This window comes from Mandrillus leucophaeus, unplaced genomic scaffold, assembly GCF_000951045.1.
Source record: "Mandrillus leucophaeus isolate KB7577 unplaced genomic scaffold, Mleu.le_1.0 Scaffold414, whole genome shotgun sequence".
In the NCBI taxonomy this organism is placed as follows: Eukaryota; Metazoa; Chordata; class Mammalia; order Primates; family Cercopithecidae; genus Mandrillus; species Mandrillus leucophaeus.
The window spans coordinates 1,406,942-1,426,769 of NW_012104410.1; the positions used below are offsets into that span (position 1 = coordinate 1,406,942).

The 19,828-nt window shown below is 51.8% G+C and overlaps 2 protein-coding genes across 5 annotated transcripts in view; one reads left to right on the plus strand and one right to left on the minus strand.

The window, feature by feature from the left end:
• Window positions 1-10,940, plus strand: part of PDE1B (phosphodiesterase 1B, calmodulin-dependent) — a 29,854-nt gene extending 18,914 nt beyond the window's left edge. For 2 of the 4 annotated variants that reach the window (XM_011992632.1, XM_011992633.1), the window contains 13 exons: window positions 862-1,044; window positions 1,224-1,290; window positions 1,914-2,030; window positions 4,283-4,423; window positions 4,831-4,931; window positions 5,039-5,164; window positions 5,292-5,393; window positions 6,796-6,916; window positions 7,246-7,327; window positions 7,685-7,793; window positions 8,256-8,386; window positions 8,908-9,028; window positions 9,543-10,940. In XM_011992632.1, coding sequence (XP_011848022.1) covers window positions 862-1,044; window positions 1,224-1,290; window positions 1,914-2,030; window positions 4,283-4,423; window positions 4,831-4,931; window positions 5,039-5,164; window positions 5,292-5,393; window positions 6,796-6,916; window positions 7,246-7,327; window positions 7,685-7,793; window positions 8,256-8,386; window positions 8,908-9,011 — 1,384 coding nt within the window. In that variant the 3' untranslated portion in view covers window positions 9,012-9,028; window positions 9,543-10,940. Of the gene's footprint in view, window positions 1-799; window positions 1,045-1,223; window positions 1,291-1,913; window positions 2,031-4,282; window positions 4,424-4,830; window positions 4,932-5,038; window positions 5,165-5,291; window positions 5,394-6,795; window positions 6,917-7,245; window positions 7,328-7,684; window positions 7,794-8,255; window positions 8,387-8,907; window positions 9,029-9,542 lie in introns of all 4 variants that reach the window. The other 2 variants (XM_011992634.1, XM_011992635.1) reach the window with 2 other exon arrangements.
• Window position 10,941: 1 nt separating this feature from the next.
• Window positions 10,942-17,006, minus strand: PPP1R1A (protein phosphatase 1, regulatory (inhibitor) subunit 1A). The gene is made up of 7 exons (XM_011992645.1): window positions 16,956-17,006; window positions 15,864-15,924; window positions 14,810-14,847; window positions 14,351-14,414; window positions 13,595-13,750; window positions 12,643-12,749; window positions 10,942-12,093 (listed from the first exon to the last, which is right to left on the minus strand). Exons 1-7 carry the CDS (start codon window positions 17,004-17,006, stop codon window positions 12,088-12,090), a joined length of 483 nt encoding a protein of 160 aa, XP_011848035.1. The 3' UTR covers window positions 10,942-12,087.
• Window positions 17,007-19,828: the final 2,822 nt, after the last annotated feature.

Consider the following 19,828-nt stretch of genomic DNA (forward strand, 5'->3'; position numbering starts at 1 on the left):
CACCTGAGTCCCAGCTCCTTGGGAGGCCGAGGGGGGAGGATCACCTGAATCTGGGAAGGTTGAGATTGCAGTGAGCTGTGATCACACCACTGCACTCCAGCCTGGGCGATACAGTGAGACCCTGTCTAAAAATACACACATACACACACACACACACACACACACACACACACACACACTATTGGTTTCATGTTGAAATGATATTTTGGAGGTACTAGGTAAAATAAAATTTATTGCTGGGCACGGTGGCTCACGCCTATAATCCCAGCACTTTGGGAGGCCGAGGCGGGTGGATCAACTGAGGTCAGGAGTTCAAGACCAGCTTGGTGTGGTGGTAGGCACCTGTAATCCCAGCTACTCAGGAGGCTGAGGCAGGAGAATCGTGCCACTGCACTCTGGCCTGGGCAACAGAGTGAGACTATGTCTCAAAAATAAATAAATAAATAAATAAATAAATAAATAAAATAAAATTTATCATTAAAGTAAATTTCATCTGTTTCTCTTTCCCTTTTTAATGTGGCCTACTAGACAATTTAAAATTTCATATATGCGGCATTTTATTTCTATTGCATTTTATTTCTATTGGATGGTGCTGCTCTATAGCATCCCTGAAAGATGCATTCCATTTCCTGCTTAAATGCTTTCATAGTTGGGATGCTCACTGCCTCACACAGAGACCTGTTTCATTATCGGAGATGTTAGAGAAATAAAAAGATATAGAAAAAGAAAGGAAACAGGGTTGAAGACAGAGAGAGAGCTGGCATGAGAGTTACTAAATGTGGGGTATGACTGGGTATAGGGTCTCTGGGCTGTGGAAGCACCTGCTGTCTTTCCTCTGTGACTCCCCTTCTGGGGTCTCAGGCAAATCTTGGACACGGAGGACGAGCTGCAGGAGCTGCGGTCAGATGCCGTGCCTTCGGAGGTGCGGGACTGGCTGGCCTCCACCTTCACCCAGCAGGCCCGGGCCAAAGGCCGCCGAGCAGAGGAGAAGCCCAAGTTCCGAAGCATTGTGCACGCTGTGCAGGCTGGGATCTTCGTGGAACGGTGAGGCTCGCCCACACTCAGCCTCCCTCTGCCTTTAGCTGTGTCCCTCTTTCCCAGTCACCCTGGTCTTCCATGACCACCAGCCATATGATCCCATGGCTCATCTCCGTATCCCCAGCTGGCCAGACCTCCACTCCCAGACCTTCATATGTGGGCTTCTTCTCATTGTTCTCTCTTAGGATGTTCCGGAGAACATACACCTCTGTGGGCCCCACTTATTCTACTGCGGTCCTCAACTGTTTCAAGGTGATCTCTGGGTTTTTGGGAAAGAGGAGAAGGTTGGGGGATGGAATAGCCATTGGGACTTCTAGACCCTGTTTATGGCATGATTTTTGCCTGCCTTTTTTTTTTTTTTGAGATGGAGTCTCGCTCTGTCACCCAGGCTGGAGTGCAGTGGTGTGATCTTGGCTCACTGCAACCTCCGCCTCCCTGCAAGCGATTCTCCTGCCTCAGCCTCCTGAGTAGCTGGGATTACAAGTGCCCACCACCACGCCCAGCTAATTTTTGTAGTTTTAGTAGAGATGGGGTTTCACCATGTTGGCCAGCCTGGTCTCTTGACCTCAAGTGATCTGCCCACCTTGGCCTCCCAAAGTGCTGGGATTACAGGCATGAGCCACCGCGCCCGGCCTGCCTTCCCTTTTAACTGTTGTTCTCACATTCGTCAAAACAGCTTTTGCCCACTCTAGGAGCAAACTCCTGACTTCCTGTCTCTCCCATACTGAGGGATATATGGGAAGAAAGAGGCACACTTCACCATCTCTTTGCTTTCCTATTTATCAAGACTTTGTACTCACGGGAAGTCCTTCTTGAAGTCTAACTTCAACCCTTGCTGCTGCTGGAAAGCAACATAATCTATGGTTTCTCCACAGAACCTGGATCTCTGGTGCTTTGATGTCTTTTCCTTGAACCGGGCAGCAGATGACCATGCCCTGAGGACCATTGTTTTTGAATTGCTGACTCGGCATAACCTCATCAGCCGCTTCAAGGTTGGGCAGCATCCTACCTGTACCTGCAGGCAGGATTCTCCACTCCCCTCATGCCTGTTCTAAAAGCCTCCCAACAAACAGATTCCATACATCCCCTTACTCAGTCTCAACAGCAGGGAAGTCTCCCCACGCCCACGCCCAGTCTACCTTTTCTGTCACTTGCCGCAGTCTTAGTTCCAGACTTCATTAATTGCTTTCTAGGGGGAGATTCTAGGTCTGCAACCATCTAGCCTGGGATTCTGCTCCCTCTCGCTTTGCTTTTTCCCCCCAGCTTGTCCTCTCTAGGCTGACTTGCAGTGTGGACACTGGAGGCCTGGAGTTCAGATGCTGTCAGCCAGTGCCCTTTGGGACTGGAATCCATGTGTTTCCTGGATAAAACTGACCACTCCCTCCCCTGTCCCCCAGTTCTGGTCTCTGTGCAAGGAATTTTATGGAGAAGGTCAGCTCTTGATAGGCTGGGGTGGGGTTGTATGACGGGGGGATGATGTGTGAACTTCATTTGCTCTTCAGCTTGTCTGGATGGGAAGAATTATATGAGAGTAAAGTCCTTCCTAGATCCTGTACCAGGAGGGAGCATCTTTTGGGAGGGAAAAAGTGCCAGGAGAAAAAAGAAAACACTTTCACTGGAAAAACCACATTTGGAAGTAGAGGGTGAGGGAGGTTGAGGAGCCATAATGGGGATATTGGGTCAGCACTTTGGGGAGCAGCAGGTGTTTACGGTGAAGGGAAACATGGATGATCTGAAGGGCCATAGAGGGGCGGTCAAAGGAGTCCAGGTGGAGAGTCCCCTCCCAGGCCATCTTTGGGAGGTCATTCCATCCGTCCTCTGCCTCCACTTCACTAGAACAAATTATTTGTGCATGTGAGCCCTTCCTCCGCCCTTGACTCCGCCTTTTACAACTCCCTAGGGAGTTTCCAAAACTTTCCTGAGATGCTCAGTTGAAATTTTCTTAAGTGCCTTCTGGAAGCCTGTTCTGCAATTTTACTCTCTTCTTTCCACTCCTGCCCTCTCCAGGACAGAGAATAGCAGGGCTGTCTTTTTCCTAAGACTTTTCCCAGCTCATGTTTCTCCAAACTGGCTCTCAGACTTCAGTCACTAGCTTCTCCTAAAGTCTGCCTCCTTACCTGAAAGTACTGGGTTTGGGGGACCTCAAGAGTAGCTGTTTTGGGTTGGGTTTGCCCAGTCCCAGTCTGCTTTGCTCCAAGGCAGTTAGAGGAAGGAGGCGGTGCTTATTGTTTTAGTTTTCTTTGATGGTAGGGCCAGTAGCAGCTGCCCTTCTCAAACTCCACATTCTCTTCCTGGGCACCGAGCCCCTCCCCTACTCCTCCCTTTTTCTTCACTTCCCTCCAGGGACACCATGGCAACGCAAAAGCAAGGGCAGTCGTCATGGAAACAGTCCTTTAAAATTTCCTGAATTTGGGGCACAGCCCTCCAGGGGTGCGGGTGGGGGATGTTAGGGTCTGACTGACTAGTGGTGCTTCTTCTGTGTCTCTGTCACTGTATTGCTCATCTCTACAGAAACCTCCCGAGTCCTGAACCTTTGTCCCTTCTTAGCCTCCAGAGATTCAGGGACAGATCACTAGTCCTGTCCTCTGGGAGCCTTGAGCCTTCTGAAGGAGGCAGACATACCCTAAGGGTGTATACAGCGACAGGGACCGAATTCAGAGTAGCTGGACAGAGCTCTGGCTCATGGTGCTTTTGTGTGTGTTTGTGGGACTGAGGGTGGGGGTACTGGTGCATGTAGAGGGTAGGTGGTCAGAGAGTTTCTCAAAGGAGAGGGTAACCCACATCTGGCTGGAAGAGTCCTCTCTAGGTCATCTTCTTCATTCCCTTGCTTCCAAGCCCTTCTTCATGGTTTTAGATTTGGGGATGGAGTGGGGTGGTTGGAAGGTAGGAGGGAAGTTTTCCTTTTCTTTGAAATCTCCAGGGAAATAATAATAATTATAGCTATTCTTTAGAGAGCATTTACTAAATGCCTTGTACTTATCTCATTAATTTCCAGGTCGGTGGTATTATCTTCATTCTGCAATTAAGTATCTGAGGCACAGAGAGGCATGTGACTTTCCCAAGTTGCACAGCCAGCAGGTGGTAGAGGCAGGATATGAGCCAGGTTTACCTGACTAGGTCCTGTGCTCTCTCCCTATGCCACACTGCCTTCTACAGAAAGCTGAGGTTATTGATCTTGGTCTGTAGTCACCACCATTCCTGCAGATCCTTGATATACCTCCATTTCCCCCACCCCCCACCGCAGATTCCCACTGTGTTTTTGATGAGTTTCCTGGATGCCTTGGAGACAGGCTATGGGAAGTACAAGAATCCTTACCACAACCAGATCCATGCAGCTGATGTTACCCAGACAGTCCATTGCTTCTTGCTCCGCACAGGGATGGTGGTAAGTGCCCTGGAGATGATTCTTCTGTGATTCAGGGCCTATGGCTACAGAACTGGGAGGTGTAGAGTGTACTCCCATTTCCATTTCTCCTCTTTGGTTCTTCTTGGGCACTCCAAAGCCTTTGCAGAGTTGAACTGGATTAAACTCATTCTAGAGAATTCCCAGGTAGACTAAAACTTCTTGGACAGTGCTAGGGACATGTGCTGGGATGCAATGGGAATGTTGCAGGTTCGGATGGAGGAAGGTCCTTGGCCATTCCAAGAGCTGAGAAACCTGGCTGCATTAACCAAGAGCTGGCCTGGAAGCATGGAAGGGATGGGATGAGTGGTCTAGCCTGTGTGTGGAGGTTCTTGGGCAGTGATCAGCAGGCATCAGCCCTCTCTTATTCTTTCTCTTTCCTCCTGTAGCACTGCTTGTCAGAGATTGAGGTCCTGGCCATCGTCTTTGCTGCAGCTATCCATGATTATGAGCACACGGGCACTACCAACAGCTTCCACATCCAGACCAAGTGAGGGGTGGGGATGTGGCAGGGGCAGGAGAGGCCAAGCGGAGGTGGGGGAGGTTGCCAGAGTCCCTTTTTACAGGGGGTGGTCATGATGACCTGTGGCTTTGTAGGTCAGAATGTGCCATCCTGTACAATGATCGTTCAGTGCTGGAGAATCACCACATCAGCTCTGTCTTCCGACTGATGCAGGATGATGAGCTGAACATTTTCATCAACCTCACCAAGGATGAGTTTGTGTGAGCAGAAGCCAGTACTTGGCATCCCTAAGAGCCTCCCTTACCACAAACCCCATTTTCCACTTCCTGGACCTCCTGCCCAGCAGCACTGAGGGGGCCGATCGCTTCTCTTTTTATGTCCACTCAGAGAGCTCCGAGCCCTGGTCATCGAGATGGTGTTGGCCACAGACATGTCCTGCCACTTCCAGCAAGTGAAGACCATGAAGACAGCCTTGCAACAGCTGGAGAGGTGGCATCTGGTGGGGTGTGGCTGGGGCCAGGCCAGAGGGAGGGCTGTGTGGACTGGGGGGTATACACAAGGGTAGTTGGTGTGCCAGGTCTTTACCTGGATGTAGAGACTCCACTGGCTCCAGGTATCCGACTGCATCTCTGTGTAAGTGTGGTGTGTGTGGGGGTGTGTGTGTGTGTGGCCTTACATTTACATACACCCTAGGCAGCTGATCCACTGGAGAGTGCTTTGGGCTGGGAATCTAAGATGGGGGTTCTCATTGCAGCTCCAGGACAGGCTTACTCTGGAATGTTGGAAAATTCATTTGACCCTTCTGGACCCCAGTTTTATTACCTCTGAAATGGTGGAAATGACATGCCTCCCCTAACAACAGCTTGCCCCTATTTCCTAGTCTCCTAGGGCTATTGGGAGAGTCATATGAGGTTTAAACAAATGCACAGAACAAATGCCATAATTGCATCTAATGCTGCTTAAAAGTGGGTGGGAATGTATAAATGTGTGTGTGAGTGGACTCTGTGTGTGTCCTGAAGGTGTGTGTTAATCTCTGTGTATGGTGTTTATGTGTGGGAGAGTATGCAGTGTCATAGCGGGTCATTGTTGAGGGTATAATAATAATTATTACTATTCTAAATAATATATACTGAGCACTTGTTATGTGCTAGACACTCTCCTGAATACTTATTTGTTGTTTGTCACTTAATTCTCAGAACTACTTGATATGTCGTAGGGTTGTTATTTCCATTTTAGAGTTGAAGAAAATGAAATATGGAAATTTTAAGTAACTTGCACAGTGTCACACAGCTAACATGTGGTAGGTATAGATGTGAACCCAGGCCCTTTGATTCTAAGAGCCTGGGCTCTTAGCTACTAACCTGTGCTGCTACCTAAACATACATAAGTGTGTGTGTGTCTGTGTGTGGGGGGTGTGTGTGTGTGTGTGTGTGTGTGTAGCTTTGGAGGGTGTTTGAAATTATGTGAGGCCAGGCGTGGTGGCTCATGCCTGTAATTTCAGCACTTTGGGAGGCCGAGGCAGGTGGATTGTTTGAGGTCAGGAATTTGAGACCAGCCTGGCCAACATGGTGAAACCTTGTCTCTACCAAAAAAATACAAAAATTAGCTGGGTGTGGTGGCATGTGCGCCTGTAGTCCCAGCTACTCAGGAGGCTGAGGTAGGAGAATCACTTGAACCCAGGTGACGGAGGTTGCAGTGAGCTGAAATTGTGTCACTGCACTCTAGCTTGAGCAACAGAGTGAGACCCTGTCTCAAAAAAACAAAACAAAACAAAACAAAAACAACACAAAAGAAGCTGTGTGATAGGGTGTGCATGGGAAATTAGGGAATGGTCCAGGTTTCCTTTTCCTAAAAGATCAGTCTCCCTTCCCTTGCCACCCGCCCCAACCAGGATTGACAAGCCCAAGGCCCTATCGCTACTGCTTCATGCTGCTGACATCAGCCACCCAACCAAGCAGTGGTCGGTCCACAGCCGCTGGACCAAGGCCCTCATGGAGGAATTCTTCCGCCAGGTAGTGTAGCATCTTTGCTTCCCCTGTGCCTATGGGGGCCTTCTCTCCCCTTTTGCCCTCTAAGTTCCCCACTTATACTCCATATCCTCCTTTTGCTACCTGTAGTCTCTGACCTGATACCAAATCCTTGGGGTAAAATCCCATTATCCTAAAAGCCTAACAATAGTTGTATTTCATTTGCATATATTTCATTTGCATATATTTCATTTCCAGGTCAACATTGCAAAAATTTCACACAACCCCCCACCCCTGCCACCTGCCACCTGTACCCCAGATCTGGTAGGTCTGAGGTATCCTCTCCAGCTTTCCTACCCTGCTCTCTCCTCTAGGGTGACAAGGAGGCAGAGTTGGGCCTGCCCTTTTCTCCTCTCTGTGACCGCACTTCCACGCTGGTGGCACAGTCTCAGATAGGTGAGTGTCCTCTCCTGCAGGAAGGGGAGGACTGGGAAGGGGAAAAGATACTGCCTGGGTCAGGATTGCTCCAAGTCCTCAATCCCCCAAACCATTCTTCCTGTAGAGGAAAGCCTACTGTGCTAGAGCATGGGCTCCTGGGATAGGAGGCCAGGGGCTGTAATGGCAGGGAGGAGCTCTCTGGGGCACCAAGACATCATCCCAAAGCCTGCCCCGCATTGGGAAGTTTTCAGCCCCAGGTTACCTCTCCGGCCTCTTTCATAAGGAGCCAGGGGTCCTGGCCATGCCAGCTGCATCCTCTGCCTAGCCCTCCAGATAAAAGTGAGACATCTCTATGGCATTGCTCCTCCACTGCAGGGTTCATCGACTTCATTGTGGAGCCCACATTCTCTGTGCTGACTGATGTGGCAGAGAAGAGTGTTCAGCCCCTGGCGGATGAGGACTCCAAGTCTAAAAACCAGCCCAGGTGAGGGTGGCTGGGGTAGCCAGCTGTCCTGGTTCCGGAAGGCGGTGGTAGGGAGGGAGTTGGACTCACGGAGAGGACCGAGTCACAGTCGTGGTGGGGTGGTGGGGAGGCAGGCTGCTTCGAGCTTGGGAGTCCCTCTGCCATCAGGGGCAGAAGGATGGGATCAGAAGGGTGTGACCTGTGCCTGTGCTCCCCTTGACCATATTTTTGTTTCTTCCATTAGCTGTCTTTACTGCCTTCTGGAGAATCTTGTTTTAATTTTCCTTCTACCAGGAGGGAAGATGTGGAGAGGGAGGGGTGAAATGAAGGGGAGAGGGACAGGGACTTGGGGAATATCTAGTAGAGGAAAAGAGGAAGACAAAGTTCCCTGAACCTTCTCTTGGTCTTCCATGAGTGGGCTAAGGTGGTTCTGGAGTGGGCTGGGTCTTACCTCTTGGGGCTGTTGGGGTGCTCTGCTTCTAGCTTTCAGTGGCGCCAGCCCTCTCTGGATGTGGAAGTGGGAGACCCCAACCCTGATGTGGTCAGCTTTCGTTCCACCTGGATCAAGCACATTCAGGAGAACAAGCAGAAATGGAAGGAACGGGCAGCAAGTGGTGGGCACCGTGGCAGAGGGTGGGGGTGAGAACTTGTGTGGGTGGATCATGGAGCACCAGGACATCCATTTTTCTTAAGCTCCTGGGGAAACCCTTCGCCGGACTCCTTGAGTTGGGAATGGAGCTGATCAGACCAGTTAGATCACAGGAAAGACTGGCCCAGTGACCTGGGATGTTCTAAGAATGGGGGCTATAGAGGTGATAGAGACAGCCAGATATTCCACCACCCAAGGGTCCGTGTGCACACCCTGGTCCCTATAAATGGGGCCCCTGCAGATTTGGCTAATTTGGTGGCCCTGGCTGGGAAATCTCTTCCTGTGTGAGGGGGTGGTAGGGTGGTGTTGAGGGTTCTGAGTTTTAGCATGGCTACAGAGGCTTGTCCCAAGTGGGGATGGGTTGAATGTAGTTCAGCTTAAAGGCAGGTTGATGGATGAGAATCCCTTGTTTCTCCACATACTCCTTGGGTTCTGGGGAAGAATGCTTCTTGGCCTAAGCTCAGCCTCCTTTATGCTCCTCTACAGGCATCACCAACCAGATGTCCATTGACGAGTTGTCCCCCTGTGACGAAGAGGCACCCCCATCCCCTGCTGAAGATGAACACAATCAAAATGGGAATCTGGACTAGCCCTGGGGCTGGCCCAGGTGAGCCTGTTGTGGTGGAGGGCATAGCAGAGCTGGTATCTATCGTGGCATCTTTGTTGGGTCGTCTCTGGGCTCCAACAGATGTGACATTCTCTCTCCCTCTTTTGAGCAGTAAAATGGAGGGAGTGAAGACATAGAATGGAGCCAAAGTGTGGGTGGAGCAGGGAAATCCTCCCACCCTCTTCTGTCCCCAGTCCCTGCGGGAAGAAAGGAGGTAGTTTCTCAGAAAGCAGCAGAACAGTGTGGGTCCATGCTAGGTGACAGCTAACCTGCACCGCACCTTAGGGAGAGTTAGGGAAAAAGGAGCCCAGCCAGGGCACACGGCTCAGTGAGGGCAGCTAAACATGACTGCGACTTCAGCCCCTATTCACCCCCTTGGCTAGGCACCCTTCTGAAGGGCATTTTTTGCACAACTCTACTCGGGACTGAGTGAGGATCAGGACTTGGAGAAGGAAGGTCAGGTTGGAGGTGAAGGCCAAGCTCAGGGCACTGAAGTTCCTCCCTCTTTCCCCAGGTCTTCATTGAGTCCAAAGTGTTTGATGTCATCAGCACCATCCATCAGGACTGGCTCCCCCATCTGCTCCAAGGGAGCGTGGTTGTGGAAGAAACAACCCACCCGAAGGCCAAATGCCAGAGATTTGGGGTTGGGGAAAGGGCCCCTCCCCACCTGACACCCATTGGGGCGTACTTTAATGTCCCGGCAGCAAGAATGGGGAACTTCAGGCTCCCAATGGTCACTGTGCCCATCCCTTAGCCTCTGGATTCTCTTCATGGCCAGGTGGCTGCCAGGGAGCGGGGAGCTTTCTGGAGGCTTCCCAGGGCCTTGGGGGAGGGTCAGAGAAGCCAGCCCCCTGGGACCTCCCCCATCCTTTTTGCCTCCAAGTTTCTAAGCAATACATTTTGGGGGTTCCCTCAGCCCCCCACCCCAGATCTTAGCTGGCAGGTCTGGGTCTTCCCCTTTTCCTCCCCTGGGAAGGGCTGGAATAGGATAGAAATCTGGGGGTTTTCAGAGCCCTATGTGTGGGAAGAGGAGTGGGTTCCTTCAGGGCATGGTACCTTTCTAGGACCTGGGAATGGGGTGGGTAGGACATCCTCTTCACCCCAGAATTGCACTGCTTCAGCCCCATCTCCAGCCTGATCCTCTGCAATCTTCCTTCTCTCCTTTTCTGATACAGTGACTGGGAAAAAAGGAGCCATTGTGACCAGGGGCTGCGGGAGGCCTTCCCTGGGACCTTCCTTGGGACTGGTCTGGGACCCTGGGGCTTGTCACCTGCCCTGGCTGAGTCCTGAGCCCTTTGCCTCCTTCCTCTCGCCTGGGGCTGGGAGGCTCCCATCCGACCAATGTCTGTAACGTGCTTTGAGATCTCCCCAGCAAAGCACCTTCAGGATGTATCGACACCAGCTGGGTTAGGGTCAAGGGTGCCTGGGGAGGGTGAGGTATAATCCAGTAATCCTGCGTTGCTAAAAGAGAGGATCTGTCCCCTCCTTTTCACTTCCCCGAACTGGCCCAGCTGCAGGCACTAAGAAGCTCCTCCCCTGAGACAAGTGAGGGGTGGTGGGTGAAAGGCAGATGGAGGAGGGGCTCAGGGCCGCTGCCTTCCTGTCCTCTGGAGAGAACCCAGCCAGGCGCGGTGCCCCTTCCTCTCCTCAGGCTCCTCCTGGCCCCCACCTTGCCCCGGGAAAGGCCAAAGTCCAGGTGACTGCCCTCCTTCTTTCCTGTAAATACCAACCATGCATTTGTACAGTGGGCCCTGTTCATGCAAAATCCATATCCATGGTCTCCTAGACCTGCTACCCTGATACTTCCACCCTACCCCACCCCGAGTAGGGCAGAGATGCATGTGACTCACCCCTGCCCTTGGTCTCCCAGACCCCTGCTATAGCCAGAGAACAATAAAGAAGGGAGACCAGGCCTGACTGTGTGTGTTCACTGGGTGCAAGTTGACCAAGCATCTTCACATACATACACTCTTTCCAGCGGGACAAAATCTGGGTGAGGTGTTCTCCCTTTTATATATATATATACACACATTTAGGTATGTATCTGGGCAAGCTGAGGCCCAGGAGGAGGCCCCGAGGGCTCACAGTAGCTGCATGGCAGAAGTGGGACCTGACACTTCTCAGGCTCTGCTCTTTCCTCTGTACCACATGCTTCAGCAGGGAGGGGGAAAGAATCTTGCCTTCCCTCCTTTCCTCTCTCCCACTACCTAGGAAAATCAAAAACAGCAGCAGGAGAGAGGCCTGGCCGTGAGATCTGAGACAGTTTCTTCTCGTATGCTTGGTTTTTGTCTTATCTGTCCTCAGTGTCTAGGACAAGGGAACCTTTTCAGTCTCCAGCATGGGCCTCTTCATTAATAGCCACTGTGTTCTCTATCCATTGTTGCTAACGGGTTGAATAACGGACAGCGGTCCCACAGCTGGAAGAGGGAACACATCCTGAAGCTTGGGAATCCAAAAGGAAGGCAGCTGAGGCTTGGAGGGCGGGCGAGGAGGTATCCGTACACCCACCACACCCTCTATCCCATGGGCCAAGTGCCATGGTGCAGTTCCCCTTTTGTCCAGCAGATGGAGCCCACCGCACAGTCACAGCTGGACACGGCACAGGCCTTAGAGCGCCGAGTGTTCCAGCTGCAGGGCAGGCCTGTGAGGTGGTCAGATCATTCCTCAATAAGAAAGGAGAACCGGGGGCTTTTCTTCCTTCTTGGCAGCCCGGAAGTTAGTCCTCCCACCTATCTGACCCTCATCTCTCTTCCCACAGCAAGTAAAGTCAGGGCTAGGGGAAGAACTCTTCCCTGCTCGAGGCTTCTGCCCAGCTCCTCTGTTCTTCCTTCCCAGAGGCAGCTTGGCAGGCGGGTGGGGGCTGCAGAGAGGGCAGGGCAAGAAGGCAGGGAGAAAGGATTCTCCAAGTTGGGAAAGAAGGAAAGTGCCAAGGACCTAACACCAAATTTATCACTTTTTAAAAACAAGAGATTTTCCCCAAAAGTGAAGGAGTAAGAAACAAATCCGGTGTCCATGCATTCCCCAACTGCAGTCTTGATCCCAAGATATCTCCTCCTCTCTCAGACCTGTTATGAGGGAAGGAGGACAGAAAGAGAAGCTGAGAGGCCAGAGGGTCATTTTGTCCCTTCCCCTTCTGGCCATCCCATTTGTCAACATCTCATGTCTCAGAAAGCTTGTTCTGATGTCTGAGAGCAGTCTTTCCCGTGTCCAGTCTATGCAGGGGGCTGGGGATTGTAAAATCAAAGCTCAGGAAGTTACCTAATCAATGCATCCTCCAGGCAGGGAGAGCCACTGCCCACCTCAGCTGGGCAGGGGAGGATCGCCCTTCGGGTTCCAAACCCCCTTTATCAAAAAATCCACGACCTACTGCTCTCACCCATTCCAGGAGCCAGAAGTCCTACACAAAGTCTAATCTCAAACCTTCTTGCTGCAGCTATCCATTTCTTTGTCTGTCAGAGGAGATGCAAGTCCTTTCACCATAAAGAATAACTTTTCAGGGACTGAAGCTGGTTCTTTGTTTTCCTTCTCCTAGACTCCAAATATTAGCCCCTTGCCTTTGTCCACAGTATTAGCCTCCTCTCCTACGGCCTGGCAGCCCAGCCCTGGGGTCTTACCGAGTTGGCTCCCTTGGAATCCAATGGTGGTATATGGGTTGAGGGTTCCTTTGTGCTGGGTTCCTTACTGCCTCTCTGCTGAGTTTTAGGGATGGATTCTGCAGGCTCTGGGGAGGGAAAACAGGGGTGGAAGGGGTGGCATTCATAAAGGTGTTAGGGAGGGAACTGCTTCTCCTCACTGCATCTGTATCCCAGTGGCCCCTGAGAGAGCCCCAGGACCAAGTTGGGTGCAATCAGGCAAGACCAACAGGGTTTTCCTTTTTCACAATTACTACTATAGGTTCACTTTTTCAAAATCTTCAATCGAATTGGAAAGAATAAACCCTTGAAACAGTTGAAAAAAACAGTTGAAAAAACAAAACTCAATATGTATCTAAACCCGACATGAACTCATAGGAGGCTATTTTTATTCTTTATTCTGCTTAGTGAGACCATTCACTGGGTTGCAGAAATATTATGTGTTTGATTGTAGGGTTCTCTGCTGGGAATACTATGTGATACACAGCTTATGTACTGTATCTTCACAAAATTGGAGGCGTTCTGAATTCTGGAATATGTCTAGGATAAGGGACATAGCGCCCTGCTACCAGCTTCCACTTATTGCATGCTCTGTATGTGTCAGGTGCTGTGCCAAGAGCCAGTCTCATTTAATAGTCACACGCAACCCACTGCAACAGGCACCCTCATTATCATTTTATACTCTGAGGTTAAGTCGTTCAAGGCCTCTCGGCTGGTAAAGTAGCAAGTGGCAGAGCCAGGATTCAGGCCTGTGACTGCTGTTCCCCTGAAGGTGGGTCCCCCCATGTAGCCACAGTGGGGCTCTGAGGTTCAAGTTGGGAGGGCTTGGTGTCACTCAGTAAGGAAGAGTAAAGATTCAAATGTATGCCGAACATGCAAATAGATCCATATCCTTGAGACGGTTTTTGCCTACTACTAGGCAGCCTGAACATACTTTTTGCTGTCCCAGAGGTGCCCAGCCTTGACTCCACTTCTGTGTCTGGGATCCCAGGTGGGCGGGACTCCTGGGTTCCTGTGCTCTCAGCGGCCCCCTCAGGCTCCTCTCCTTGCTGCTGTTGCCCCAGGTGATGCTCAACCATCATCTGGAGCTCTGGGGACACACAGAAAGGGAGGGAACACTGGATATGACTACCTAGCATCTCCCCTGTGGGCCCCCAGATTCAACAGCCCCACTAAAGGCTCAGCACACATTGCTAGGTGTTTGACTTTCCCATCCACTGAGATCTGAACAAGGAAGGGACATTAGCTGGCAGTAAGGAGGGATGAAAACTAGACCATAAAAAGTACTCTTTTTCACAGACAAGGGAGGCGTAGGAGAAGAGCCTTTAAGAACAAGGGATACTCCTCACTTGCTGGGATACATGGTCTTCCCTGGGGGAAGGTGGAAAGGCTCAATTTAGATTCAAGAAAAATTTGAGTACCTTGTACATGTTGTGCCCTGTGCCGATGAGTTCACATATATTATTTTATCTGCCATAATGAGGTAGTATTCAAGGCTCAGTAAGTTAAGCAGTTTTTCCCAGATCACCCAGCTAGTCAGTGGCAAAACTGGGATTTCAGCCTCATTTCATCTAGCAACAGTTCTACCATAATAAAGGCAGATTTAGCGACCTCCCTTCCAAAGGGCATTCGGTCTACTCTCCAGCTTCAGGCATAGAGGAGAAAAAGGGATGGGAGGGGTCTTGCGAACCTTTCATTGTGGGTGTGATCCTTGTCATCTTCTTCCGTTGCCGTGGAGACATTGCCAAAGTGGACTGTGAAGGGCACAGAGGATAGGTGCCAGCCCCCTTTGCCCTCCAGCCCCCCTTGCCCTCTAGTCCCCCATGCCTTCTAGCCCCCCTTGCCTTCCTCCTCTGCTTTGCCAGGCTTTTGGATTGGAGCTTGGGGTAGGTGTGAGCTTCAAAAAGTGGGGGAAGAGAACTCCTGCTTCCCCAACCACCTCGACAATGGTGAGCAAGGAGACTGTGAGTGTGTGTGAGTGTGTGTGGGGTGCATGTGTGTATCTTCATTCATGCACATTTGGGGGGTAGGGGTACAGGGAAGCGGGAGTCAAAAAGATCCTAGAGATGGGCAGCAGGGTTTTAAGGAATAATCCCCTAATGAGTGTGGGGATTGTTTGGGCTGGGCTTACTGGGATGGGCCCGCTCACCTTGAGATGTGGGTTGGGGATCCGGTCTTCATCTATCTCTGAAGGGAACAGGAAAAGGAGAGGGTGATAAGGACAGGAAACCAGGGATCCCCATAGAGCTGACTTTTCAGGGGAGGGGAATCTGCAGCCGCGCTCCTTCTGATCTGTCCCTCACATCGGCCCCCAGGCTCTTGGCCCTTATGGCTGCCCCACACCTCCTCCCCTCAGCTCCTCTCCTGTGCTTTCGATGCCTCCATCCCCCTGCATCTAGTCCTGTCCTTGGCTCTGTGGTCCATCTGCATCTGCATCTCTGCCTCAGACCTGGAGATCCCCAAAGGCAGGATCTGTGGTCTTTTTGCTTGTTTTCTGAAGTATCATGTCTCTTTCTCTTTCCAATCATTCCACCCGAGGGTCAGCCAGAACTAAGCCACCCCAGGGTCAGCCAGAACTAAGCCCTGCCTAGGAGGGAACAGCGATAGAGAACAGTAAATGTATTCTGTGCAGGGTCTGGAAGGTATAGGTGGAGGCAAGCTGGAGACCCTGGCATCCTGAACTCCAGCCTAGCTTCTTAGCCTGACCCCCTCTCTTCCACACCCCTGTCAAGCTCCCTACCATTCTGTAAGACCTTGTTTTCTCCCCATACCTTGAGGGGAATGCAGGTGACCAGAATCTCAGCTGCTCCCTGAGCTGCTTCTAACCTTCCCCTCCCTCTCTGGGGGCTGTGAAGAGCTGGTGGAGGCGGTCCCTCCCCCTCACAGCTGACACTGCCTCTGGGGGTGGGGGTAGCAGCATCTCAGTTGCTGGAGAAACCTGGAAGGCTGTTGCCGCAGCAACCAGCACTCAGTTGACCACCCCAATTCCTGGGGGGCTTAGGAGCCAGGTGGTCTCCCTCCCCTTTCTAGCACTGCAAAAGCAAAGGATATTCTGCAATCCAGCCACCACCTTCCTGCCTTCAGGACTGAGGACATCCCCACCTTCTCAGAGCTGTTCTTCTTCCATCTAGCACCCATCTTCTCACTGGGACCTGTTGCCATAGTGGCCCCCACCCCCTTCAGTAACATATCCCTTGGCTTACCTGGGGATGACTGGTCACTGGTCAGCACGAGGGTGGCAGGGGTGGGGCGGCGCCTCCGAATCTGAGGGAAGGTAGGAAATGGCGAAGAGGTCAAGTACACGTGGAAGCATCAAAGCCCCACCCAAAACCACTCAGTAACATAATCCAGGCTAGCCTACTTAACACACCTCAAAAAATGCCATGTTAATGCAGCTGGAGGCCATTACCCTAAGGAAACTTATGCAGAAACAGAAAACCAAATACTGCACTTTCTCACTTATAAGTGGGAGCTAAACATTGAGTACTCATGGACATAAAGACAGGAACAATAGACACTGGGGAATACGACAGGGAGGGAGGAGGGCAAGGGCTGAAACACTACCTATTGGGTACTATGTTCACTCTCTGGGTCAATCATACCCCAGACCTCAGCACCACGTAACAAACCTGCACATGTACCCCCCCGGATCTAAAAGAAAAGTTGGAAAAAAAAAAATGCCACGTTATACTGGACTGACCCAGGGTGAACATCCCTGGGCTCCTCCTCCTCCCCTGGGGAGGGCTAATCCTAAGGACCCAGAAGACCACTTCCCTTCCCTGCACACCCCCATTCCCCTGTTCTGTGTCTCCACCTTCCCCTGGTCCTGGCCCCAGCTCTCCATCTAAGCTATATCTGCTCTAATGCATTGATCTCTGGCCTGCTGTCCTTCCGTCCATCCTGGATCAATGGTCAGAAATAACTTAAGAGGGCACAGCGCTTTCTCTCAGTCTTCTAACCCACTCCCCAAGCAGACGTTAACATTTTGTGTGACAGTGCCCAGAGAGAGCATCCTTTTCAAGCAACCCCCAGCCTGGGAGGACAGCACAGAGGAGGATCTGAATGTGCATCTCCTCTGGCCTGCACCCCTCACTCCCTAATGTCCTCTCTATCCTTGGATACACTGCCTTTCTGATTTGTCAAGAAATGGGTTGGGGGAATCCTCGTCATGGTAAATATAATGTCAATACAAGGAGGAGCCCTAGGCAGGACCCTGGTCAGGGCCCAAAGTTTAGCTGAAAAATCTTATCCTAGGCTCCAGGTCCCAGTCTAAGAAATTAACATATAAAGCTGACTGACTGCCTTGCCTCTGAGTCCCCTTGCCTCCACTGTTGTTCTTTTGTCATGCTGCCAATAAAGTTGATTGTTGTTGAAGTCAGTCCAAGGACTCCTGGGAGGTGTAGTTTTTCCCCTTTCTCTGGCGGCTTTAGAGGCTTGGAAGCAAGTGGAAGGATGGGGGTTAGAGGATGACCCTCTAGGTTAGCAGTGGGGAGGGAAGGCTAATGGGGCTGGGAAAAGGGCTAAAATTATCCTGGGCTGAGAGGAGTAGGGTGAGGACACTGAATGATCAAACTCTTATCTTTGCGTGTCCATTATTTAGAATCATCACCACTGGCCGTGGAGGATGACGGAGGTGAACACTGCCCCTCTCTATGCCCAGAAAAGTGGGGGGTACTGGCTATGGCAAGATGGGCTGTTTAAGCCTGCGGGGGGGACTCTTTCCAAAGAAGAAACATGATGCACAGAATGGGGGTCTGTGGGGGTAGGGCATCATTTTCTCAGGAGAATTCAGTGGCATCTGTTTTTGGTGACATTTCAAGGTCCCTGCAGTACCAGTCCTTTGTGTATGTGTGTAAGCGTGCACATGGATGAGTCGCACAGACATTAACTGTCAGTCGTCTCTGGACATTCCTGATACACATGGGCTGGGGACCATCTGTTTCATGTGTATGGGGTGGGGGCCATCCTTCGACTAGAAGACTCCTCTACTTCTTTCCATCCCAGAGCGGCAGGGTGTGGTGGTGGTAGAAGAGGGGAAGAGACAGGGAGAGGGTGGAGTGGCGATCAGTGGATTGAGATAACATCAGAGTGGGGAGCCCAAGAAGGAGACTGCAAGTATGACAGAGGGCAGCAGGGCTGTCTGGTCTTGGACACATCACTTCCTTAACCTATTCCTTTCCTTTGGACAAGGTTTCTAAGCACTCAGAGTCCTTGGGAATTGTGATATCCTTACAGCAGAAAGGAGGAAAGTCAGGCTTCCTGAGGTACCTCCCAGGCACCCGAACTAGTGAGAAATAAGTAGATGGTCTCTTTTCTTTTTCTCACACCTATCCCAAATCCTAGCTGTCAGGAGCATGTGATACCTTCGCCTCGGATTTCTTTCCAAAGCAGTCATGCCAAGGATCTGGAAGCTGTGGGCACCCCTCCACCCCCTGCCACTCTGTGCTCTATAACTCAGAGCTTCCAACTCCTTTTGCCCTCCCGTGTTGGTCTGGGTTAGCAGCACCTTGCCAAGCCTGGAGCTGTTTGCCTAACACAGCAGGAGGGGCTGAGGTCAGGCCTACGAGACACAGATTCTGAAGATTAGCAAAAGTAGGCCCAAGTCCTGGCTCTCTTTTTCCCTCTGACTCCTCAGGATTGTCTTGTGCCCCTCCCTTGTCTCCTAGATCCCTGAACCAGCTGGCCTTCCCCCTCCTCCTCCCTACCCACCCACTACACCTGCCTCCTCCAACACCAGATACAGGTGTCAGGCCCTGTCTGTGCCAGTGGGAGGCAGTTCTCCTTGGAACCGCATCCCCAACCTCCACAGTCCAGACTCTTGAGCCCTTTTTCCTGGGTCTGAGGCTATCCTGGCTGATGCCCTGCCTCCAGGCATGGCAGCCTTTCCCCTGACTCCCAGTGAACACACCCCATGCTGATGGCTCTCCGTCCTCATCCTCTACAGATTTGTGAGACTTCAAGATCCTTCGCGTACTCCCACCTTAGAGCTCTGAGGCGGTGGACGGAGACGCAGGTACCAAACCCTGTCTCCACAATGGGAAGGCAAAGTGGTAGGGAGAGTGTGTGTACCCCGGCCCCCTTCCCTTCACATCAGACCTTATTCTACCAAACAGCTGGAGCAACAAAAATGACAAAAAACACTCTCTCCACCTCATCCCAAGAGGTCACAAAGTTTTTTTTTGGGTGTGTGTGAGAGAGAGGTGGGGGGCGGTGGCTAGCCAGAGCCTGGCAGCTTGTTGGGAGAAACAGAGAACTGACCTTGTGGGAAATTGATATTCTTTAGGAATGGGAATGTCTAGGCAAATGGACAGAGATTACAAAGAGATGGAGCAATAGGCAAATAAGCAAATATTTGGCAAACGAGCAGTAGTAAGGACCACGGGTGGCCACCCTCTCCACACATACGCTCACTCTCACGGAGGCATACACTTGCTCACACACTCTCATACACTGCCCCCTCTGCCAGGCTGCTCTGAGCTAAAAATAGACCAGGCTAGGAGGCTGGGCCAGGGCCCTGGACTCCCACCCCTTGAGCCAAGGCTGTCACAGTGCTTCTCCCTTGCATATTCTTCAGCTTGGACCCCAGCCCCTGTAAAGACTCCACCTCTGGCCTCCCAGTGCCGCTGGCTCTGTCCCACCCGGACTCCCCACTCCAAAGGGCAGGAGTTGGGAATAAGGACCATGTGTGGAGACCTGAAGAACGGAGCCTCAGCCTACAACTCGACCAACCCTCTCCCCTCTCCCCGGAGCCCCAGCCCTCTCAGTGGTCCTCAGTCCCTTCCTGTTATCACTTTCGGAGCCCAGCAAGGTGGCCCCCAGTTAGGAGGAGACACGGAAGCTGTTTCTCCTCTTCCAACTCCCACCCTTCCAGGCTCCCTCTCCATTACCGACCCCTCCCCAGACCCCTCCCGCATTGCTGCTGATTCCCTTCAGCGCCACCACCAAGCTCAGAAACTCTGGTGGGGGTTGACTGGGTGGGGGATGCAGGGTTGTTTAAGGAGGGAGGGGTCGTGTCCTCAAGCAGGCCCCCTCCCCCAGGGCTGGGAGGAAGAGAGCAACTCTCGCGGGGCCAGGCATCGAGTGGAGGCGCTCTTCCTTCGGTCAGTCTCAAAGAAGCACAGATTCGAGATGTGGCTCCGACGGTGGGGGAGGGGACAGAAGACCCCCC